Genomic DNA, 26,397 nt, shown 5'->3' with positions numbered 1-26,397 from the left:
AAGTACAAAGTCCCCAAGACAGGAACAAATTTAGAATGTTCAAAAGAACAAGGAAAAAATATCAATGTGGCAGTAATAGGAGGCCAAGGAGAGAAAACTGAGAAGAGACTGGAGAAATATAGGGTCTTATGAGCCATAAGAAGTTAAGATTTTGGCCGGGTGTGGTGGTTCATGCCTGTAATTCTAGCACTCTGGTAGGCTGAGGCAGGCGGACTATTCAAGGTCAGGAGTTCAAAACCAGACTGAGCAAGAGCGAGACCCCGTCTCTACTAAAAATAGAAAGAAATTAATTGGCCAACTAAAAATATATAGAAAAAATTAGCAGGGCATGGTGGCGCATGCCTATAATAGTCCCAGCTACTCGGGAGGCTGAGGCCGAAGGATTGCCTGAGCGCAGGAGTTTGAGGTTGCTGTGAGCTAGGCTGATGCCACGGCACTCCAGCCCAGGCAACAAAGTGAGACTCTGTCTCAAAAAAAAAAAAAAAAAAAAAAGTTTTTAAGTGAAACAGAAAGTCACTTCTGCTTTTTAAGTGGGAGAATTATATGATCTGGTTTATGCTTCAGAAGAATCCCATTAGCTTCTGCATAGAGAATGAATTGTAGAAGATGAAAGAAATGTGGGGACTATTGTACTCCAGTGTGTAATCAAGAGATGACAACAGCTTGGTTTAGGACAACAGAAGAAATGAATAAAAGTGTATTGATTGTAGGCTGTGCATGGTGGCTCAAGCCTGTAATCTTAGCACTTTGTGAGGCGAAGGCAAGAGAATCACTTGAGGCCAGAATTCGAGACCAGCCTGAGCAAAATAGCAAGACCCTGTTTCTACAGAAAAAAACCAATTAGCTAGACATGGTGGTGTATGCCTGCAATCCCAGCTACTCAGGAGGCTGAGGCAGGAGGATCCCTTAAGTGTAGGAGTTTGAGGTTGCAGTGAGCTATGATGATGTCACTGCACTCTAGCCCAGGCAACAGAGCTAGACACTCCAATATTTAGAGCCTGGGTATAACACAAGAAGCCAGCGAAGAATGAGAAAGAGTAGTCAGTTAAGTGTGGTACCTAGAGAGCCAGAGTTAAATTTTTCTAGTAGGAAGGAATGGTTATTTATATCAAATCTAAAAAATCTATATAAACTATAGAAGACTACCAATATGTTTGACAACATGGGTAGTTATAGTGGTGTTGTGCAGCCTGATAATGAATATAAGCAACTTTTTCAAGGAGTTTTGCTATAAAAAATATAAGAGAAAAGGAATAATAAAAAGGGGCAAGAATCTTATAAGATTATTTATATAAATAGGAATGATCTAACAGAGAAATTGAAGATGCAAGAGAGAGAGAATAGCTGCAGGTAAGAGTAAAGTGTAAAGGTGGGAAGGAATGAGATCCAGAGAACAAAGTGGAGGAACAGGACTCTAATAAATGACATTTTTTTCTGTTTTATAAGAAGAAAAACAGAATTTGAATATAAATACAAAATTTTAGATTTTAAGTTGTACCCCTAAAACCTAAAATAGTAGCTGGTGGGTATAGCAAGCCTTCAATAAATATTTATTAATGAATGAATTAGAACACTAAATTAGAACTTTCTATTTCACTTAAAATCTTAATTTCTTATGGCCAAGAAGGCCCTACTTCTCTAAATTCTTCTCAGTATTCCTGCTCTTGGTACTATTACTCTCACATTGATATATTTTTCCTTGTTCTTTTGAACATTCTAAATTCATTCCTGCCTTGGAGCCTCTGTACTTGCTCTTCTGTTTACCTAAGTAGTTATATTTAAAGTAAGTCATACCACTGACTTAGTAGTACTTGCTTAAGCCAATGAAATTAGAGAAAAAGGATACACTTCATTAGAAACAGTACCTTATCAACATTCATCTTCTCCTAACAAAAGGTAGGCAAAACTAGCACCCCTGGACCAAATCTAGCCTGCTTTCTGACTATGTAAAGTTTTATTGGAACAAGCCATGCCTATCCATTTATATACACTGTCTGCTTTCCAGCTACAACAGCAGAGCTGAATAGTTAGGACAGAAATTGTATCCTTGCATGTTTGAAATATTTACTTTTTGGCTCTTTACAGAAAAATTTTGTTGGCCCCTGCTCTAAATTTAATTTTAAATTCCAAAATAATTGGGAAGAAAGGATTTTCTATAATATACATGTACTTTTTAAATAATCCAAAACCAGGTTAAATTTAAAAATAAGAAAATGCATGGAGGAAGAAATGAGCTAACTATAAAATCCAGTATTAAATGCCATATGTTGACCTCGGTTAAGTTTTTAAAATTCTATCCCATTAAATAATCAAATTTTAAATGTCACAATAAGGTTGTTTTTTTTTTCAAGTACTTTAAAGTTTATTTAGAGAGACTGTTTCTGCATGAGATAGTATGTGCGGTGTGAAACTAGAAGGTCGTCCAAACTGGATAACCTGTAAGAGTTACACTTTTTTTTTTTTTTTTTGAGACAGTCTCACTCTGTTGCCCTGGCTAGAGTGCTGTGGCGTCAGCCTAGCTCACAGAAACCTCAAACTTCTGGGCTTAAACGATCCTCCTGCCTCAGCCTCCCGAGTAGCTGGGACTACAGGCATGTGCCACCATGCCCAGCTAATTTTTTCTATGTATTTTTAGTTGACCAATTAATTTCTTTTTTTTTTTTGGCATCATTGAATAAATTTAAACAGCTTCAAAATTCAGATGAGAACAAAAGAATTTTTGGTATGATTTAATAAATTTTCAAAGACAAAAGTACATCAAAAGGGTTTCTGCTCATCAAGTAAAGTAACTTAAACTTGTTATAGAGTGGGCTGTTTTCAGATTTGGTGTTGTTCTTTTTTTTTTTTTTGTCACAATAAGGTTTTTTCAAAAACTTAATATTTAATCCTCATTAGACTAAAAAAAATCATCACAGGATTTCCTGGCATTAAAAATGAAGATTTCACACAAATGCCTACGACAGATTCTGAAACAGAAGGTTTTTCAATTTCCTTTTCTTTTTCCTAAGAGCACAATGATTATCAAGCTCTTAAAATTCTCAGGAGTATTATGGTAGGAATAGGAATAAAAGTGCTCTAAACTCCTCATTTCCATTTCAGCCAGAGCTGTTCCCCTTTTATCTGTTTTATGTATTTTGTTTCTGCAGAAGTATTTGAAAAGTACAAACAGTAATAAATTTAACACACAACTGATATTCACACTGTTATAGTGAGAAAAAGCATGATATGGATCTAAAAATAGACCAGGGATATCACTTTTATTTTGATACTCTTCAATCTGTGACTTTAGGGAAATTATTTTACCTTTTTAAGCCTTTGTTTTCATATCTGTGAGATGAAGTAGTATTTGGCTCAAAATATAAATTTTAAAGCTATAACACATGTAATACACTTACCTGGCACAGATGTGTTCAACAAATTGTAGTTCATTCCTTCTTCCCTTATTAAGTTAAACAATATGAAATTACTGATACAGCAATTTTGACTTATAAAAATGGCATTCATACAGTTCAACTTAATATTGTAAAAATCAACTGTGCAAAAAAAGAGTTACCATAGGATAGAAGGGCATGTTTGGCTGGCATTTGGGAACTTGGCTGCTAAGGAGTTCCCTCCATCGATAAGATACTTTCCCCACATTGTAAGGGTGGTTTACTGTGCCTAAACTATGTGTACAAACAATATTATTTATGTTGGATACCTGCTTCCATTCTAGGAGTCTAGAATTTTGCTACATGCTAGGCAGATGGTACCTATGTGCCAGCCCCCATTAAAAACCTTAGGCACTAAATCTCTAATTAGCTTACCTGGTAGTGAACATTCCACATGTATTGTTACAATTCATTGCTAAAGGATTTAAATAAGTCCTATGTGACTCAATGGGGAGAGGACTCTTAGAATCTTGCACATGGATTCTTCCAGATTTCACCTCATGCATCTTTTCCCTTTGCTGATTTTGCTTTGGATCCTTTTGCTATAATAAATCGTAGCCATGAGTACAACACATGCTGAGTCTTGCGAGTTGTACTAACAAATCATAAAGCATGGGGATGGTCTTGGTAACGCTTGACACATCGATTCTTAAAACATAACTATTTTTATCACAATTTTGCTTAACTATATCACATATATCTCTAACTTCTCAGAATATATTACATAAAATCAAGGCCGGACGTGGTGGCTCACGCCTGTAATCCTAGCACTCTGGGAGGCCAAGGCGGGTGGATTGCTTGAAGTCAGAAGTTCAAAACCAGCCTGAGCAAGAGCAAGATCCCTTCTCTACTATAAATAGAAAGAAATTAATTGGCCAACTAATATATATAGAAAAAATTAGCTGGGCATGGTGGCGCAAGCCTGTAGTCACGGCTACTCGGGAGGCTGAGGCAGCAGTATTGCTTGAGCTCAGGAGTTTGAGGTTGCTGTGAGCTAGGCTGATGCCATGGCACTCACTCTAGCCTGGGCAACAAAGTGAGAGTCTGTCTCAAAAAAAAAAAAAAAATCAGATGGCAGGTCAATTTAGACTGTTTTACATACTATTAAAAAGTGATACCCTCAAGAGTTCAATTCTATAAACCCACTTGCTCCTACACTAAATGTCCCAAATTGCCAGAATACTGATTTCTTCTAAGCAGACATAAACTTTCAGCAATGTAAGCTGGTAACACTTACAAGTAGACTTTAAAAGATCTTGCACTCCATTTGACCTAGTAATTCCAGATCACATCTATTCTAGGTAAATCATTAAAAAATACACAGAAATGATGCAAAAATATTGTTTCCATTGCAATTTTTCGGTCAAAAAGCTTCCATATTCAGTAAAGGATTATGAAACCATTCAAATAGGACTCTGAATGTTAGAAAGAAAAAGCTATTCAAAATTTATTATTAAAGACAAATTACAAGATAACATAGTATGATCCCATTTTTCTTACTACTCTGTATACTTGTACATACAGAGAAGAAAAAAGAATCTAGTAGGTTTATAACAAAATGTCATCAGTGATTATCTCTGGATAGTTGGATTATGGATAATGTTTATTTCCTTTCAATAATATACTTCCTGAAATGTCTATAATAACTATGTTCTACTTGTATTTAAGAAAAGGTTAAGTGTACGTATATATTTTATGTAAATTTCTGCAAGGTATATCAAACAATGAAATGCAAGACAGGTAAGAAAAAAACATATCTTTTTCCCATTTATGGGAGAAAAAAACAACTCTAAAGGACTTTCAGCTTTCAAGTCCATTTCAACAAAGAATGTATAATATACACCTACAGAAGGTGATGTCTTTTTCTATAATATTATTCAATTCCTTCTACTTTTTGAAAAAAGAATATGCTTTTTTTTAAGTTACAATGTTTTTTAATTTTTTTTTATTTCGGCATATTATGGGGGTACAGAATTTAAGGTTTCAATAATACCCTTTCCCCCTTCCCCCCACAAGTCTGAGTCTCCAGCATGACCATCCCCCAAGATGGTGCACATCTCTCTCATTATGTATGTATATACTCGCTCCCCTCCCCCCCTCACCTGTCCAATACCCTATTACTGTAGTACCTATGTGTCCACTTAGGTGCTGCTCAGTTAATACCAGTTTGCTGGTGAGTATATGTGGTGTTTGTTTTTCCATTAAAAAGAATATGTTTTGCAAGTCAATAGCTAGAGCTAAGAACATAATTTGTTTTCATGAACAGTCCAATCTATATGGCCCACATACAGATATAGAGGATATAACATTATGTCCTCTATTATCACTCTCTACCTTACCGCCTTCACTATGGAATAGTCCTATCTTTCTTTGGGAGTAAGACTCTCTCTCTCTCTGAAACACTATATACCACTAACTTTGCCACATAGTATAATGTAAGAAAATATTGTACTTCATTAGTATCAGCAGTGAACACTGTTAAACTTCATTGTGAGGAAAAAAAGAGAGAGAGAGCACAAAAACCAGACTATGAAGGAAGAAAGCAGAGGGAAAGACATTCCAGCTAGATAAACTGGCATGAACAAAGCTGAAGACCTGAAAAAAAGCTTATTAGAAGACTGATAAAGATTTCAAAATAGCTTCAGTGTAAAATAAACCTACCCGCAAAATAAATCCAACATATTTAAAAAAGAGGGAAGAGTAATGAGGCTGAAAAGGTTAGCTAACAACATATACAAGAAGCCTTTACAGGCTGGGCATGGTGGCTCACGCCTGTAATCCTAGCACTCTGGAAGGCCGAGGCAGGCGGATTGCTCGAGGTCAGAAGTTTGAAACCAGCCTGAGCAAGAGCAAGACCCGTCTCTACTATAAATAGAAAGAAATTAATTGGCCAACTAATATATAGAGAAAAAATTAGCCAGGCATGGTAACACATGCCTGTAGTCCTAGCCCCTCAGGAGGCTGAAGCAGTAGGATTGCTTGAGCCCAGGAGTTTGAGATTGCTATGAGTTAGACTGACGCCATGGCACTCACTCTAGCCTGGGCAACAAAGTGAGACCCTATCTCAAAAAAACAAATAAATAAATAAAAGAAGCCTTTACATACCAGTGGAAGAAGTCTGGATTTAGACTTAAAGCCAGTAGGGATCAGTAATGAAAAAAGTGGGAAAATGAAATGACTTATGTGTTTTTAGAAAGATCATGACTTGTGTGTGTCATTGCCATTGGGTAAAAAACAGAATACAAGAATAAGAGAGCATTTTTGGTGTGAATTTTTTAGAAAGGGCAAGAAAAAAAAATGATTAGTATAGTCCTAATTGAGTTTGAACTACTTGCAAGACATTTAAGTTAAGAGGTCTAGTAATACAGAGGGCTACATGGATGGAGCTCATGAAATAGAATTAGGTTAAGGATGATTTGGAAGTCATGAGCATGTGAAAACAGTGAACTCTACAGATGCGGATGAAATCTCCAGGACAATTTACAAAGTAAGCTAAATGCAGATCCCTAAAAAACACAAATATTTGAGAAACAGAAAAATATTTAAAATGGAGATTAAGGTATAAAAACAAACCAGATGAAAAAAGAGTCTGATGATTCCTCAAAATGTTAAACATATAACTACCTTGTGACCCAGCACTTCCACTCCTAGCTATATATCCAAAAGAAGTGAAAACAGGGAGTCAGACATTTATACACCAATGTTCATAGCAGCATTATTCACAACAGCCAAAAGGCAGAAACAACCCCTATGTCCATCAACAGGTAAATGGATTAACAAATAAAGTACATCTATACAATGGTATATTATTGAGCCATAAAATGGAATGGAGGCCGGGCGCGGTGGCTCACGCCTGTAATCCTAGCACTTTGGGAGGCCGAGGCGGGCGGATTGCTCAAGGTCAGGAGTTCGAAACCAGCCTGAGCGAGACCCCGTCTCTACCAAAAATAGAAATAAATTAATTGACCAACTAAAAATATATATACAAAAAATTAGCCGGGCATGGTGGCGCATGCCTGTAGTCCCAGCTACTCGGGAGGCTGAGGCAGTAGGATCGCTGAGCCCCGGAGATTGAGGTTGCTGTGAGCCAGGCTGACGCCACGGCACTCACTCTAGCCTGGGCAACAAAGTGAGACTCTGTCTCAAAAAAAAAAAAAAAAAAAAAAAAATGGAATGGAATTCTGATACATGCCACAACAGGGGTGAAAGTTGAAAACATTATGCTAAGTAAAATTAAGGCAGGCACAAGAGAATAAATATTTTATGATTCCACTTACATGAGCTACCTATAATAGGCAAATAAAGACAAACTAGAAAAGAGGTTATGAGGTGCTAAGGGTAGAGGGAAAGGAGGAGTTAACACATTGACTGCCATACTAGAAAAAATTTTCCTTGGGGCCACAGTGTTTTATTACAAAAATAGAATAAAAACTTCAAAAACAAAAACCAAAGTGATCCTTTCTAATTTAATGAAAAATGCAACTTGAAAAACCGTTCAAGCAGCTCCCAAGGTGAAGAGACGTGTGAGTTATATATGCTTCACAAGGCTCCAGGCTCAAAACTAGTGTGAGTTAATTACAACTCACATGGTATTTAATGTGTTAATGAATGCAGAGTTTCAGTTTAGGGTGATGGAGAAGTTTAGAACAAGTAGTGATGGCTGCACAACATTGTGAATGTACTTAATGCTACTGAATTGTACATTTTAAAAAGGTTAACATGATAAATGTTGTGTATATTTTACCAAAATTAAAAAAAACATATTTTCACTAAAGCCAAAGGTAGAAAGACTAATAGTATCAAATCCTGCTGCAAGATCAGGCAATATAAGGCCTGAGACCAGAGGCATGGTCAAATTAATAGCCATATTATATGGGCCAGGTGGAAGAATTAATGAAAGAGAGAACAATGCAAGGATTTGGGCATTTGAATGGAACTACATTTTAGACAGTGCCCAAGGAACTGCAGGAATGAGAGGTGTAAAAAAAAAACTGACAGAGGGTCAAGATTTAATCTGAATGAACCATCTGGGGTATATCTCTTACCATTTCAGGTGATACTAGGGGCCCAGAGAAGGTAAAATGCTATTGCTGAGCCTTGATAAGTAAAGCAGGTAGAACAAACTGTGTGGGGTAAGGCTGGTTTGCATCTGGCCTCAAGAGAGTATCAGGGTGTGGTTTCCTTTCCCTCAGAGGTATCGGACACTGAAAGTAGCATTGTCCTGGCCTAGAACTGGTGGTAGAAAATCTTCCCAGGGCAGTTCATGGACTCCCAAACAACGCTAGCACAAAGCTACCAGTGGAGGATCAGCTGTTGAGTCCTGCTTGGTGTGGCATAGAATGCAGTGGGACAGGAACTATGAAATAGAGACCCGATGAAATAGGGTCCATGCTGCTGCTCCAAAGTGACATTCAGCACTGTACTAGGAGGTATCTTAAAGATCATGTAGTATAAAACCTCCAGTTTTACAGACCAGGAGATGACTGATTTAAGTGTCACAAAGTCTACACTCAAGCCCTAATTCTACTACTAAAGTCATTGTGTATCCTTGGGACATGCCTTAGAGCCATTCTGTGCCTCAGTGTCCACATTGGTAAAATGAACTCTTAATTCTAGGCTGGGCATGGTGTCTCACGCCTATAATCCTAGCACTCTGGGAGGCCGAGGCAAGTGGATTGCTCGAGGTCAGGAGTTCGAAACCAACCTGAGCGAGACCCCGTCTCTACTAAAAATAGAAAGAAATTAATTGACCAACTAAAAATATATATACAAAAAAATTAGCCGGGCATGGTGGCGCATGCCTGTAGTCCCAGCTACTCGGGAGGCTGACGCAGGAGGATTGCTTGAGCCCAGAAGTCTGAGGTTGCTGTGAGCTAGGCTGATGCCATGGCCCCAGAAGTCTGAGGTTGCTGTGAGCTAGGCTGATGCCATGGCACTCACTCTACCCTGGGCAACAAAGTGAGACTCTGTCTCAAAAAAAAAAAAAAAAATCTAAGTCACATGGCGTCATAGTAGCAAAGAAAATACTTCAAAAGTCCAAATCTCTCAAAATGGTATAGAACTTTTCCAACCAAACTCCACTGTTACCACCATTCCTGTGAAATTTATCACAGTGTTATTTATGCCTGCGGATTAATGACTTAATGAAGTAAATAGCCTACAAAGCCTAAATTCTAGTAATCCTGAATCTATAGCACTTAAATTTTCATTACTTCACTACCTTTACAAATATGCAGAACATTTTGGTCATCAAAAGTAGCATTATTTTTTTATGAAATATTTTCATTCTTAAAAATGAAAATAGGCTACTTTCAAATGTGTTGTAGTTCTAAATTAACATTGAAAACTCTGAAGGAACAAACATTGTTTTGTCTGCAGTAATCTACTTGATGTCACCACATATTTTTGGAACCACTTTACAAATTTAAAATGTTATTTGTTTATACCAAAATGGCCTTATTCCTTAAAAAGCCATCATAAATTATTATCCAAGCCACATCATATATTCTTAGTGCAGAAATTTAAGTTAGGTGAGCTGAAAAATCTAAAAAGAGAAAAATGCCAATCATTAAATTAAGAGAGACATTTACAAAAAAGAACAGTTTAGAATGATTGAATAAATAAGCTCTAATTCCTCAGAAATTCGACTTTAATGACTTTCTTCTTCCTAATCAAAAATTTTTCTCAAAAATTTAATTAGTTTATTTTTTATAAACTATCAAAAGTAAACATCGGTCTTGATGAGAAGTTTATACCAGCATTTTAGGGGAAAACTCTAATTTTCTCTTTCAATGTTAAAACTTTCAATACACACTGGGTATCAGTAATGGCACCTGGACAAGTTGTACTAATTGTTGTATTAATGGGTGTAAAATATCTCTGTAATTTCATAATACGCTTCTTCATATTTGTGTTCAAAATTTGTCCATTTCTTTCATGTCATAATTATTTTATAAAGATATTACATTAACATTACACACATTAAAAGAAATTTAAAAATGGAGAGGTTTGGTATGACAATTGTCCTCAGTTGATCATGTGGGATTTTAACTTCATTTAAATCATCTATTAGCTAAACCCAAATCTTCTGACCTATGTGGCAGCATGGATCTGGGGCCAAGCAACTCTGGGTTCAAACCCAGTTCTACTTTTTATTAATTAGGTGGCCACAGGCATACCTGTTAATCTCCTGGAGTTGCATTTCTTTTGTAAAATGGAAATAATATCTGCCTGACTTTTTGCTGGGTGATTAAGAGATATTATATACAAAACATCCTGCTCAAAGTAGGAGAGTTGCTTAATTAACACTATGTTATAGATAGCTGTATGGATACACTGAGTTTTGCATGCAATACCACAAGTGAAAAAAGTTAGAAGAAAAAATTCTTTAGGATTAAGTATGAAACAAATGAAAAACTGAGCATCACCCTGACAGTTCTAAACAATGCTAGGACAATACTTAACAGGTTTTTGAGTATTAAAACAAAACCACATTTAAATGAAAGCACTTCCAAATTAGGTTAAGGAAATCAACATTCACTTTACGAGCAGCCAAAAAAACTAGTTTCTTGATAGTGGATTAAGTATAAAGAATTCACAAACAGAAAAGTTAAGTACTAGTGAAAAAATAGCATGTGAAAGTCTTCTAAAAATACTTCATTACACACAAAATATTTTAGTATCTTCAATTATACAAATTCAAACTAAAAATACTCAAACACCAACAAATTAATGAATTCTGTCAGCAGGTGGCTCTAGTGACACTGAAATAACAGTATTAAACACTGTAGCAAAATATAGACAGTAAAAATATGTTGATTCCCAGAAATCTGGAGTCTAAAAGAGTCATATCGATCAATACTTCAATCCAAACTTCATTTTTCAAATGAAGATACCAAAGTCTAGAATAATTAAGTAGCTTGTTTAAGGGCTGATAGCATGTCAGTGGCAAACAAAACTGAAAAACATAGACAGCTCTCTTTAGAACTCTCAGCCAACAAAGAATTATTCAGCATTTACTGTGTTATAGTGCTAGGAGTCCTCCTCCAAAATACTTCCACTTCTAACTTACAAATGTCACATTTACTAATTTGTCCACTTCATGCATAAATACACATAACTATATAAAAGCTCATTATGATTTCTAATGGTACTGAGAAATATTTAGTGGCAATAATAATTAAAAGGAATACAATGTTAGCAATCATGTTCCTGGTGTTTGAGAAGGAAAAGTAATTTGGCTTAAAAAAAAAAAAAAAAAAGGCTGGCTGGGGGCAGTGGCTCACACCTGTAATCCTAGCACTCTGGGAGGCCAAGGCGGGTGGATTGTTTCAGCTCAGGAGGTTGAGACCAGCCTGAGTAAGAGAGAGATGCCATTTCTACTAAAAAAAATAGAAATTAGCTGGACAACTAAAAATATATAGAAAAAATAACCTGGGCATGGTGGCGCATGCTTGTAGTCCAAGCTACTCGGGAGGCTGACGCAGGAGGATTGCTTGAGCCCATGAGTTTGAGGTTGCTGTGAGCTAGGCTGACACCATGGCACTCTAGCCTGGGCAACAGAGTGAGACTCTGTCTCCAAAAAAAAAAAAAAAAGGCTAGGAAGAAAAAATTTAATATTTCCCATATAACTTCATCCTACTTTCTAGCTCCAGAAGAGATTCCCATCTTTTTTTTATTCTTTTTTGCTTATGTAACCAACTTAAAAATACTTACTCTGAGCCTGCAGCCATTTCCAAGTATGACGTTTCTGCTGTATCAACCCCCAATGGGATCACTATGCTCATGACGTTCGCCTCTGGTAAATTCGATTACTATGGAGTCCTATGCATTGGTATCCAAAACACTGGGGCATGCCAGCCACAGTGCTCATTGCAAACATCTAAGTGCATCCACAAACCCTGTTTAAAACAAAAAGAAACAAAAAGAATCATCTTCATATTTCTAGCAACTATAACAGTAAGTAAAATACATAAATCATTTTTTTATTAAAATCTCAATATAAATTGGAGTTTGCTCAGAGAGTCTCTGTTTCATTTATTTTTCTGGAATTAAGTTATGTGACCTGTATCAAAAGAGAAGTTTCTCAATAACAATCTTCCTTAGGGAATGAATTTAGGATGCCACAAGAAGAATTATTGTGCACATTATTTAGTGAAGAACTAACAATTATTCATTTTAAAAGATAAAATGGAATTTCTTTTTTTTTTGAGACAGAGTCTTACTCTGTTGCCCAGGCTAGAGTGCCGTGGCATCAGCCTAGCTCACGGCAACCTCAAACTCCTGGGCTCAAGCGATCCTCCTGCCTCAGCCTCCCGAGTAGCTGGGACTACAGGCATGCACCACCATGCCCAGCTAATTTTTTTGTATATATGTTTTTAGTTGGTCAATTAATTTCTTTCTATTTTTAGTAGAGACGGGGTCTCGCTCTTGCTCAAGGCTGCTCTGGAACTCCTGACCTTGAGCGATCCTCCCGCCTCAGCCTCCCGGAGTGCTAGGATTACAGGCGTGAGCCACCACACCCGGCCTAAAATGCAATTTCTTAGAGTACTAGTATTCAAAAATAAGTCTTCTTGGTTCAGTAAGTGATCTAACAATATGCTAGCAAATATTGAGCACTTACTATGGCCTAAGCACCATAATCAGCTTTTTACATGGATGGTCTATTTAATTCTCAGAATTCTGAGGTAGGTATCTCCATTTTACCACTGAGGAATACAAAACCAAGAAAGCCTAAATAACTTAATCAAGGCTGTTCAGATTAAGAGATGAAACCAGGATTTGAACTAATTCTACTCAACTGTTGATATATGTATACAAGGAAAGTGATTTTATTTGTAATAAAATCATTTTACAGTGGTTGTCACTTTCCATAATACATAAATCTATGTATACTGATTGAGGGGATTCTCTATTTCTTCAGTTAATATTAACTCTTCAGAATTAATACTTCCTAATACAATTACTTAGTAGAAAAAAACTAATGAAGTATTTCTTAAACAAATATACAATAGTATCTTTTACTTACAATAACTAAAAGATATTTAGTTTAAACAATTTTTTTCTAATCTAAATTCACTACATAATACTTGCTGTATGGATTATTTACAAAATATCTACTCAAGTCTTTCCAGTAAAGATGTATACAACTCAGGAGCAAAATAGAGATGGATAATCCTATAATCTGGAAAACAACAATAGTCAATATTGTCCTTGTCTCTGCAATGTTATTCCTTAAATGCTGAAAAGCAGTGTGCAATTGTTTGTTATTGTATATTTTTATATAATAATAATTTGTAATTTAGTAGCTCTCCCTCAGTTACACATGGTCTAAAAGTAAAGGCTAGTTTCCTTGTAGAATTCAAACCACTATTAACATATTTACCCATTTCAATAATTTTCCCTCATAATATATGAACTCATAATCTGTATCACTATGAAACAGCATTTAACCTGAACGGTATTCTTAACCTTAACTGTAAAAATTAAAGATAGATACAAGAACTACGATGTGAAGAAACACTGATCTTTATTTTAGATTCATAAGAAGTCTTGTATTTTAGGTATATGTTATATTTAGTTGTGCATTTATTTCAGAGGCAGAAACTGAAAAGCAGAAATTAAGTCATTATGTATTCTTTTAAGCAACTGAGTAATATTTCTAATCTAAAACAATCTATTTGAGTATGTATTTAAAGTTGTACATCTTTTTATATAAAAATGCAATCATCAATAAACACTACATCAATAAAACCTGAGCTGTTTTTAAACAGCAATGAAAAGCTTGCCATAAACCTACTTCAGACCATGGCTTATATTTGTTCAATTACTGCCTGTCTACCAAACTCTGCACAGTGCGTGGAACATACAAGCACTCTAGAAAGGACTGGTGAATGAATTAGAGCACCTGGGATGAAACTGCAGCTCTGGCCTCATTAACCAAATGAACTGTCAACCTACACAATCAAGTGCTTATAAAAACAACGACACCGCCAGGACTGCATCTCTCTAAAAACACGGAAGCTCATCCTCAGGATAAAGACATACCATCACATCTGAAAGAGAACTGCATACTCTTGAATTTGATTCAGTAGGAAAGACGATCTTAGTAACTTAAAAGGTCCGAAGACAAGAGGTCATATGCACTGAGACCATAAAGATTGCAAATATTTCACTATTTTCATTAATATCAAAAAAATCTATAGCCAGAAACTCATATTGCTTAAAAAAATGGTTGATACTTAAATCATAAAATCATTACGGCCAAATCATTGCCTTTAAAAACAAGGAAAAACATGGGAAAGCCAATGTATTAAATAGTAAGCAGAAAAGATATGAGCTCATAACACAGTGAGTTTATAACACCGGCATAAATAAAGGAAAAAAATTTTAACACAATCCAAACAATTTAAGACAAATATTCACATTTTACAGGTGAATCAAAAAACTGGCCATCCAACTGGCAAGTAAAATACATACAAAATACATTGAGAATAAGTGGCAGCCATTAAAGAAATAATATAAAAGGAAATACCATGAGATGTCTGGTAAATCTGAGGTCCAAGAAAGAATAAATGTCTTCACAAACCTGCTATCCAGAATAGACCTAGAAACCAAGTGAACATAGGAGTATTGAGCTATTTTTAAATGGCATAGGATTATATAGGTACTTCTAGCTAACATGGTACCTAAAACCAAAGAGACTCACCCAAAGACAGCAGTCAATTCTTAAAAGGATAAATTTATCATTCCCTTTTTATATATAAATGAATGTAAACACAAGTAAAGGCAATATTCAAAGCTAAATACCAAATCAAACAGAAAAGTGGGAAAATATAATATTAAAAACAGTTTAGCAAAGGAAAGGCAACAATACCAACAAAAACAACAATAAAAACAAACAAAACCCTAAAATAGGTCGGGCAGGTGGCTCATGCCTGTAATCCTAGCACTCTAGGTGGGAGGATTGCTTGAGCTTGGAATTTGAGACCAGCCTGACCCAAGACCCCATCTTTACTAAAAATAGAAAAATTAATTGGCAAGGCTGAGGCAGGAGAATTGCTTGAGCCCAGCAGTTTGAGGTTACAGTGAGCTATGAAGACACCACTGCACTCTATCTGGGACAACAGAGTGAGACTCTGTCTCAAAAAACAAACAAACAAAAAACCCTCAAGTAAGAAAAAGGATATAAAAGGCAAGGAAAAGCAATTAAGACAGAAAACAGTCTATCAGAAAAACTGGAAGATTGAGGCTGCTTTTAAGACCATACTAAAAAGACAAAAAACAAAAATATCACTGGAAAGACGAATATGATACTCCAAAGGCAGAAAGAATGAAAATATGAGGAAAAAATTTTTCTAAAATTACAAATAAAAGTGCCCAATCCAACAATCTCTTTGAGGAAAGAGTCATTCATTATCTTTCTGTCCTTTATCTAATAAGGACCTGGTATAGTGCTCAATAAATATTTAAAATTAATGCTTATATTTTGGATATGTATTGCTGAGAGACTAGGCTAATGAATTTCTGGCTTTTAATTACTAATGAAAATGATGAAATGAAACTTCAAAGTAATTGTGAGGGGCCACGAACCTGAGATTTCCTTATAAAAATCAGAAATTAAACTGCCCTTGTTATTCATTTAAGATTTTTTTTTTTTTTTACTTATAGCAGTTGACTAATGTATAATAAAAAGAACACTGGTCGATTGAAATCCATTCCAAGTTACCACCTATGAAACCTTGGGCAAGTCATTTCACTGCTCTGGGTTTCAACTGTAAATGGAGGTTGGTTAGGTTGATGATCTTACAGTTTAAATCTTATAATCACGAGTATATTAATAGATTATTCTAGGTAATCAATAGAATAACAAATTCTAAAAATTGATAAAATATAAATTTGATATCAGGGCCGGGCACGGTGGCTCACGCCTGTAATCCTAGCTCTCTGGGAGGCCAAGGCGGGTGGACTGCTCGAGGTCAGGAGTTCAAAACCAGCCTGAGCAAGAGCGAGACCCCGTCTCTACTATAAACACAAAGAAATTAATTGGCCAACTGATATATATAGAAAAAATTAGCCAGGCATGGTGGCGCATGCCTGTAGTCCCAGCTACTTGGGAGGCTGAGACAGTAGGATTGCTTGAGCCTAGGAGTTTGAGGTTGCTGTGAGCTAGGCTGACGCCACGGCATTTACTCTAGCCTGGACAACAAAGCGAGACTCTGTCTCAATAAATAAATAAATAAATAAATAAATAAATTTGATAACAAGATTATGGGTTAATACTTTGGGTCACAACTGGGTTAATACAAGTGGAATAATATTAGTACCAGATAGTGCTCCACAAGCATTTATCTGATTGATATTCAAACCTCCCCAACTAGTGGTTATAACAATAATGATAGCAAATATTGAATGTTTACAATGCTTAATCCCCACAACAAGCCTAGGGTATAGGTACATTTATTATCTTCATTTTATAGATGAGGAAAAGAGGTCAAACTTGTCCAAAGTCCATAACTAGTAAGTAGCCAAATCAAGATTTAAATCCCAGTGGTCTGACTCTAGACCATTAGTCTGACTGAAATTAAAATGTGCAAGATGATTGGTAAAATAAATAATCTTGAATTTACAATTAAGGGAGAAAAAATTGACTACTACCTCTCTGAAAATGGGAAATTGAATAAAACCATAAATTTCTTACTCCGGAGTATCTGGCCTGCATTTACTCTGGCACATTAAATGAAAGCACAGAAACGAAACACACCTTGTTCCTCCCCTAAACCTAATCTAGTTACCTAACTTACATCCACTCCATAAAAATGCATTGAAACACCAGAAAAGTAGAGATGTGTGGAATCAAAGTCTAAAATTTATGTTTAAAATATTTCAGGGAAAGTGCAAAGCACATAACCAAAGGATAAAGATAATAAAATTCCCCATTATTTTCAGAAACAAACACATTCCTCAGGAGAGTTGAAAGCAACCTATTAGTTAGGAGAACCATGTTCCAAATTTAAGATTACTAATGTATGTATAATAAGTATACTTAGTTCCTTACAGAAAATTATTTGTTAAAGATCACTTTTTACAAAACAAAGACCAACTGGTTAAGTTTTAATTTGAGTCTCTCTTTAAAAATTATTTGGTTCCTAGAGACAAAGAATCTCATCAATTCAACTTACACTAAAATACTTCTATAGCAAATAAAATTCTACAGAAAAAGCTGTCTTCTTCATGTCAGAGATTTTGTTAGTGGATTTACTAAAACCTATATACAAAATTCTGTGCTGAAAAACACATTTTCTGGTTCCATAGTAGTTTCAAAGAGTTTCACTGGATCATATTTAGTATAATTTCAATCAATCCTTACTACTGAATTCAATATCCAAGTAGCTATACTTTAGCTTTCACCACTGCCACTGGTTAATAATGGTTACTTAGTCTCTTTAAGCCTTAATTTCCTCATCTGTAAATTAGAACAATAACATCAATAGAATATATTTCTAAATTGTTTGGGGATTGTGTATGGCACTAAGCTAAATTTTAGCTATTTTTAATCAGGTAAAATTTCTGAGAACTAAATATTTAGTAAAAGTCCTTAAAAAATGAGTACTGAAGAACAATTCCTAGCTATTATACTTGTAAAAGTCAAGTAAACTACTTCTAAGTTTCTGATCTACTCCAGAGTTCATTCTTGTAAGTAAAGGAGAAAGGATGTTTCTGTATTTGACTGCAAATTCAGAGAGTATGTTAGAAGCAGTTTCATTTAAAAAGTCAACAGCCAAGCCCCTTTATTACAAACTCCAAGTATACTACTTCAATTATTTCCTTAAACTGAAATTCTGTGTACAGAGTAATAGCAAAATAAATAAGACCATTTGAACCCTGAAATCCTTTTTATAGAATTTTTGTCAAAATAGGATTGGCTCAGACAAGATCAGACATCTTAAAGAAAGAACCAATGGTAACCCTCATGATATTACTCAATGAACATCAAACCATGCCTATAAAGGTCCTGATAAAGCAATTTCCCAAATCAGCCTGTATTTTGGGGAACTCCATACTAGCTTACCTTACAACCAAGTTTGCCTTATCTTTTAGTTCACTAGAGATTTGATATTGGAATCAAGGTAAACTGAAGTATCATGAACAACCTTTTAAAACTTAAAAAAAAAAAAACCATGTTTTAAAATACTACAAGAATACAAAGAGTGGACTCAATGTTGGTTCATCGAATGTAACAAATATACCACACTGATGAGGGATGTTGATGGTGGGGATCTGTGCCTGAGTTGGTGGACGGCACATATGAGAACAGTACTTCCTACTCAATTTTGCAAGACTGCTCTAAAAAATAAAGTCTATTAATTTTTTAAAAATACATGTATGAATATGATACAGAGAATTATTTGTTTGCCATTATATAATTCTTCCTACAAGAGTTTTTGGGAAGCTATTCTCAACACCAATTTTGTAACCAGCTAAAAGTCTAATATATTCCTCTAACCCCAAACCTCTCAAATTAAAATAAATTCGTTTCAATACTATCTAATTTTTTTAATGTACCATGATATTATTTTTGAATGGTATTTGTCATCCCCCAAAGTATTAGAGATCACTGAGCTATAATGAAAATGTAGTAAAATGTGGCTTTTAATGCAAGCAGCAATTCTGAGACTTATCTGGTTAGATTGAGTTTCCAAGCACAAATGTAAAATTTGTTTTCTACACACACAAACACACAAAACTACTGTTTTGTTTTGTTTTTGCTAGAATGCAGTGGCAGCATCATAGCTCAACACAACCTCCAATTCCTAGTCTCAAGCAATCCTCCTGAGTAGCTGGGCCCACAGACACGCACCACCACACCTGGCTAATTTTTCTATTTTTTGTAGAGACGGGGTCTAGCTCTTGCTCAAGCTGGTCTTGAACTCCTGACCTCAAGCAATCTGCCTGTCTCAGCCTCACAAAATGCTAGCATTATAGGTGTGAGCCACTGTACCCTGCTTCTTAAAATAAGTTTACCCTTTGTTCATACTCTGAGAATATAAAAAGTATTAATACTTTCTAAGACAATTACCTATTTTCACTTTCTACTTGCCATAGAGTCCACAACAATATACCTTAGAATATACTGCTCAATATATAAATATAGAAAATAATTTTCAAACTAAAGAATAATCACCTTCCCAAATTCTTTAACTTTTATGTACAAAAGAATTGAGCACAGCAATGTATACCACCACATAGTTCAACAGGTTATAAGATAATCTTCAACTTAAGAAAAAAGAAATTATCTACTCGATTTTTTTTTTTTTTTTTTTTTTTGAGACAGGGCCTTGCTCTGTCACCCAGGCTGGAGCGCAGTGGCATGAACAGAACTCATGGAAGCCTTGAACTCCTGGTCTCAAGCGATCCTCCTACCTCAGCCTCACAAGTAGCTGGGACTACAAGTACATGCAACCATGCCTGGCTCTTTTTTTCTTTTTTTAAAGAAACTGGGTCTTTTCATATTGCCCAGGCTAGTCTCAAACTCCTGGTCTCAAGTGATCCTCCTGCCTTGGCCTCCCAGAGTGCTGGAATTACCAGCAGGAGCCACCACACCTGGCCTACATGTTTAATTTTTAAACTGTGCTCCCAGTAGTCCTAGAGGAGTTAGGGATTTGAGATAGTAGAAGAGTCAGAGAAGTTAAGAAAAGTGAGAAACAATATGTTCTGTGGACTTAAAAAGGGTGAAGCTGCACGTTCCATGTGATAGCTACCAAATGTGAAAAAAACATTAAATGGAACAGTACTCAGCAATATAAAGGAATGAACTATTGATGCATGCAACAACTTGGATGAATTGCAAGGAAATTATGCAGTGGAAAAACACTACTCCCAAAAGATTAAATATTGCAATTCCCTTTATATAACGCTCTTCAAATGATAAATTGTAGAAGTGAAGAACAGATTAGTAGGAGGTGAAAAGAGGTAGGTATGGTTATATAAGAACAATAATAAGGATCCTTGTGGTAATGGAACTGTCTGCATCTTAACCGTGATGGTGGATATAGGTACTTACACATGATAAAAATGCACAGAACTAAATACACACAAAGGAGTAAAACTGGGAAAGCCTGAATAAAATGAAAGGATTGTATCAATGTCAATATTCTGGTCATGACATTGTACTACAATCTTGCAAAATATTACCATTGAGGGAAACTAGGTGTTATAGTTTGAATACGGTTTGTCCCTGCCAAAACTCATGTTGGAACCTAATTCTCAGAGTAGCAATGTTGGAAGGTGGAACCTTTAAGAGGTAGGGCCTAATGGGAGGTGTTTCAGTCATGAGGGTTGTGCCCTTAGGGGTGGCCTGGTACCCATCTTGCATAGTGAGTTGAGTTCTCTCTGGCGAGACTGGATTAGTTCTCCTGGGAACAGATTAGCTCCTGAAAGAGTCGGTTTTTATAAAGCCAGACTGTCCCATGGGTTTTGCTTCTTCACACATCTGCTTCCCCTCTGACCTTCCACCATGTTGTGACAGAGCAAGAAAGTTCTCACCAGAAGCCAAGCAGACACTTCTTGCACTTCCCAGCCTGCAGAACCTTGAGCTAAATCAACTTCTTTTATTTATAAAATTACCCAGCCTCCAGTATATTGGTATAGTAACACTAAAAGGACTGAGAACTGGGTAAAGAACTTCCCCAGTAGCAACTTTCTTACAAATGAAATTTTACACAGAAAACTAAGCATCCTGGCCAGGCATGGTGGCTCACGCCTGTAATCCTAGCACTCTGGGAGGCTGAGGGGGGCGGATCATTTGAGCTCAGCAGTTGGAGACCAGCCTGAGCAAGAGCGAGACCCCATCTCTACTAAAAAAAATAGAAAGAAATTAGCTGGACAACTAAAAAAAAATTAGCCGGGCATAGTGGTATATGCCTGTAGTCCCAGCTACTCAGGAGGCTGAGGCAGGAGGATCACTTGAGCCCAGGGGTTTGAGGTTGTTGTGGCTAGCTGATGCCACGGCACTCTAGCCTGGGCAACAGAGTAAGACTGTGTCTCAAAAAAGAAAAAAAGACAAGAAAAGAAAAGAAAAGAAAAGAGGAAGGGGAAGGGGAAGGGGAAGGGGAAGGGGAAGGGGAAGGGGAAGGGGAAGGGGAAGGGGAAGGGAAGGGAAGGGAAGGGAAGGGAAGGGAAGGGAAGGGAAGGGAAGGGAAGGGAAAACTAAGCATCCTTTTTGATTATAGGATTAAAAATAGTCTTTTTTCCTGTGTTTTCCCAATGATTGCTAGTGTCCACTTGAAGTGCTAAGGAGGCCACTGCCAAATATTATGGAAGAATGCCACAGTGAATAGTGACATCTAAAACTGGGTACAGTAGACATGTCTGCCTCATATTTGCTATTATCTGTGGTTAAAAAGGGGAATGTCCGGACCTGCATACCCTCTCAGCTAACAGTTAAATTCCATGAAAAGCCCGGAAAAGGCTTCCTGGATAACAGTTAGAAAACTCAATGGTTTAAAGAAAATACTTACTCAAAATGTGACATTAAAAACTTGTTCTGCTGGTATATTACTTGTCCAAAGGGCAGAAAAGAAAAAATACTCTTCCAAATAGTGTTAAAGCCAGTTGTAATTAAAAATCAAACAACAACAAACCCTGCAAACACATTATCTTTTATTCACCTTTAAGGAAGTTTGCCACCAGGTAACAGCATACTTTTTGATTAAAACAATCAAAGTTGTCAATAATTTTCTCTCATTCTTTAATCACAAGGAAAACAATGTCTTCTCTCTCCAGAGTTAACTAAGTATGCCTTCTATGACTATAGTCCATTTCTTTCAGATAGGAGAATATGAGACTTTTCTTCTTTCCTTCTCTAAAAACAATGTGCATCAAATCTAATTAATAGGATTTAAACAAATCTTTCCGATCTTACTATTTACATTTTATTATCTCAGACCTTGGTGACAAGAATAATTTTTGAAGTAGTTTCTTTCCCTATTCTAATTTGACCTTTAAATAATTGGTTCCTAAACAAAGATTTACAAACTGCTACTTTTCATATATCTGGGGGTGGGAGTAAAAAATAACAGTTTCCTGGACCTCACCCTAGAGATTCTGATTTAATAGGTCTAGGAAGTGGCCTGAATGTCTTATCAAAATAATTTTTTAAAATGCATTCACTCTGGCCGGGCGCGGTGGCTCACGCCTGTAATCCTAGCTCTCTGGGAGGCCGAGGCGGGCGGATTGCTCAAGGTCAGGAGTTCAAAACCAGCCTGAGCAAGAGCGAGACCCCGTCTCTACTATAAATAGAAAGAAACTAATTGGCCAACTGATATATATATTAAAAATTAGCCGGGCATGGTGGCGCATGCCTGTAGTCCCAGCTACTCGGGAGGCTGAGGCAGAAGGATCACTCGAGCCCAGGAGTTTGAGGTTGCTGTGAGCTAGGCTGACGCCACGGCACTCACACTAGCCTGGGCAACAAAGCGAGACTCTGTCTCAAAAAAAAAAAAAAAGAAAAAAAAAAAAAAAAAAAATGCATTCACTCAGCCAGGCGAGGTGGCTCACACCTGTAATCCTAGCACTCTGGGAGGCTGAGGCGGGCAGATTGCTCAAGGGCAGGAGTTTGAAACCAGCCTAGCAAGAGCGAGACCCCATCTCTACTATAAATAGAAAGAAATTAATTGGCCAACTAAGATATATAGAAAAAATCAGCCGGGCATGGTGCCACATGCCTGTAGTCCCAGCTACTCGGGAGGCTGAGGCAGGAGGATCGCTTGAGCCCAGGAGTTTGAGGTTGCTGTGAGCTAGGCTGACGCCACAGCACTCACTCTAGCCTGGGCAACAAAGTGAGACTCTGTCTCAAAAAAATAAAATAAAATAAAATAAAATAAAATAAAATAAAATAAAAAAATGAAATGCATTCACTCCAGTACTCTATTTTATTAGCAGAACCACTGTTTACAACATTGGACAGAATATGTGTTATACTTCAAAGGCCACTAGTTTCATAACCTTTGCCCTGTTCCAAAAAAAATATAGTTCACATTAATTATAGTCAAGTTCCTAATCTTGACATTATATCAGGTTACCTTGTTCCATACTAATACTTCAATATATAAATCCTTTTAAAGGATTGCTACTGTTGGCATATGCTTTGTTCATTCCCCTTCAAATTCCCTAATGTCGTTTTCTTTTACTTTCTTTTCCCACTCAATAAAAATCTTATTAAATCTTCAAGAACCAATGCTTCTTTGAAGCGTTCCCAACGTTCCAACTTGGACATCTGTGTCACAAAACTAGCTTTAAGATATCTAGTAGCCGGGCGTGGTGGCTCATGCCTGTAATCCTAGCACTCTGGGAGGGGCGGATCGTTGAAGGTCAGGAGTTCAAAACCAGCCTGAGCAAGAGTGAGACCCCCGTCTCTACTGAAAATAGAAAGAAATTAATTGGCCAATTAAAAACATATAGAAAAAATTAGGTGCATGCCTGTAGTCCCAGCTACTCCAGAGGCTGAGGCAAAAGGATTGCTTGAGCCCAGGAGTCTGAGGTTGCTGTGAGCTAGGCTGACACAATGGCACTCTAGCCAGGGCAACAGAGTGAGACTGTCTCAAAAAAAAAAAAAAAAAAAGATTCCCAGGTTTTACAATTATAAAAAAAAAAAAAAAAGAAAAAAGAAAAAAGGAAGAAAGATATCTAGTAGACCAACCTCCTGAGGACTGTTTCCTCAGTTAAAAATAACAATGTGGGCCGGGCACGTGGTGGCTCACGCCTGTAATCCTAGCTCTCTGGGAGGCCGAGGCGGGTGGATTGCTCGAGATCAGGAGTTCAAAACCAGCCTGAGCAAGAGTGAGACCCCGTCTCTACTATAAATAGAAAGAAATTAATTGGCCAACTGATATATATATAAAAAAAAAATTAGCTGGGCATGGTGGCACATGCCTGTAGTCTCAGCTACTCGGGAGGCTGAGGCAGTAGGATCACGTGAGCCCAGGAGTTTGAGGTTGCTGTGAGGTAGGCTGACGCCAAGGCACTCACTCTAGCCTGGGCAACAAAGTGAGACTCTGTCTCAAAAAAAATAATAACAATGTGACTAGGACCAGGTTATCTTAAAAGACTGCTTCAGCTGTAAGACCTGTTCCATACTAATCTCTCTTCTTAACCTCCCAAAGAATGTTGTTTTAATTACTGGTTTATATTTTGACACTATTATTTTGAAACAGCTGCTAGTTGTATAGCTTCCACAATTAGATCATATACTTCACTTCACAGCAATAACTGACATATTTATACATTATCTCTCAAAGCCTGGAATTTAGTGGCTAAGACATGTACCTAAGTTATTCTGAATCAAACCACAATTTTCCTTCTACAATACATTCAATCCGCCCTCCTTCCCTTAGATGAACATCAATATATCTTAAAAAAAACCAAAACCTACCACTGAAGAATGTTACTAATGTAGCTGTCCCCCCAAGGCTCAGTCCTCCCTAATCAGTCTTGGATCCAACCATTCATTTGTTTACTATTTCCAGCCATCTATAAGATACATATCTATTCAAATATTTGTTCACCTAACAAAGAGATGTGAAAAAAAAACAAAAAAAAAACAAAAACAAAAACAAAAAACAAATATTTGCTGTCACTTCAAAAATCAATGCTTCAAACTGAAACTTTCTTGTACACACACCTCTTCCATTTGATTTTTATTAGTATCTCATTTCTCTTTTTAATACTTCTTTCCTCTAGTTTCCTTTCATATTCAGTCACACAGTCTTTTGTGCCTTCCCACTGTTTAAGATTTACACCTCTTCAGTCTCCAGGGCTCCCACCACCATCATCTTCTCAATAACTTCCAACAATCAACAACCCTTTCAGCTTGTCACCATCAAGTTCTAAGTACCTCATCTCTAAAGAAGGAAAGAAGGCCGGGCGCTGTGGCTCACGCCTGTAATCCTAGCTCTTGGGAGGCCGAGGCGGGCGGATTGCTCAAGGTCAGGAGTTCAAAACCAGCCTGAGCAAGAGCGAGACCCCGTCTCTACTATAAATAGAAAGAAATTAATTGGCCAACTGATATATATATAAAATTAGCCGGGCATAGTGGCACATGCCTGTAGTCCCAGCTACTCGGGAGGCTGAGGCAGAAGGATCGCTCGAGCCCAGGAGTTTGAGGTTGCTATGAGCTAAGCTGACGCCACGGCACTCACTCTAGCCTGGACAACAAAGCGAGACTCTGTCTCAAAAAAAAAAAAAAAAAAGGAAAGAAATCTTTATTGTTGTTTAAGCATTTCTTCGCCAGATTATAGCAACTATTCTATTATTTCAAAAATATAATAAAATCAATTCAAATCCATTCAACATACTTATTGAGCATATACTATGTTCTCGATACTGCTCTAGGTGCTTGGAAATGGACAATGATCAAAACTAAGTTTCCTTTAAGGCACTTGAAATAAGCTAGAGCAATCAATATAATCAAAGGTACATTAGAGCAGTTTTCTTAAGTAACTTCCTTTGATTAAAGATTTGCTTATTCTCATTACCTTGTCAAGAATGAGTCCTTTATAATGATCGAGAGAAAGCTACAAAAATTTTTAAATGACTTTAATTCAAATTCTTGATCAGCCAACTCATTCATTATGTGACTCTAAGAAGTATCTTCAGTCTCTCTACACCTCTCAGGAAAAACAGGCAAAATACCTTGCAGAGGTGCTGTGCAGAGTAAACAAGATATGCTAATATACTGTAGATATTTATTTATAAATGTTAGTTACCTTACCACTTGGAAATAAAGATGAAAATCACATTATTGAATTCAACGATTAACCAATTACAATCACAGCACTGTTGGCCACAGAGGTCATTAAAATGGTAAAAAAATCAGCAAATCTATTACTGTATCTAAAAAATTATCTTAATATTCCAAATGTATTTAAAATATTTACTATTAAAAAAATTTTTTTTTGAGACAGGGTCT

General features: G+C 36.6%; 1 protein-coding gene across 8 annotated transcripts in view; it reads right to left on the bottom strand.

Annotated features, from left to right (window-relative positions):
• KMT2E (lysine methyltransferase 2E (inactive)) overlaps positions 1-26,397 on the bottom strand; it is a 109,301-nt gene that overhangs the window by 69,700 nt on the left and 13,204 nt on the right. For 4 of the 8 annotated variants that reach the window (XM_076006508.1, XM_012746734.2, XM_012746745.2 and 1 more), the window contains exon 2: positions 12,147-12,331. The exons of 1 other annotated variant lie outside the window; for it this stretch is intronic. In XM_076006508.1, coding sequence (XP_075862623.1) covers positions 12,147-12,217 — 71 coding nt within the window. In that variant the 5' untranslated portion in view covers positions 12,218-12,331. Of the gene's footprint in view, positions 1-12,146; positions 12,332-14,964; positions 15,037-26,397 lie in introns of those variants that run through there. 3 more of the 8 variants (XM_076006504.1, XM_076006505.1, XM_012746755.2) reach the window with 2 other exon arrangements.

This window comes from Microcebus murinus, chromosome 9, assembly GCF_040939455.1.
Source record: "Microcebus murinus isolate Inina chromosome 9, M.murinus_Inina_mat1.0, whole genome shotgun sequence".
Taxonomy (NCBI): domain Eukaryota; kingdom Metazoa; phylum Chordata; class Mammalia; order Primates; family Cheirogaleidae; genus Microcebus; species Microcebus murinus.
This window is presented reverse-complemented; position numbering and strand designations above follow the sequence as displayed.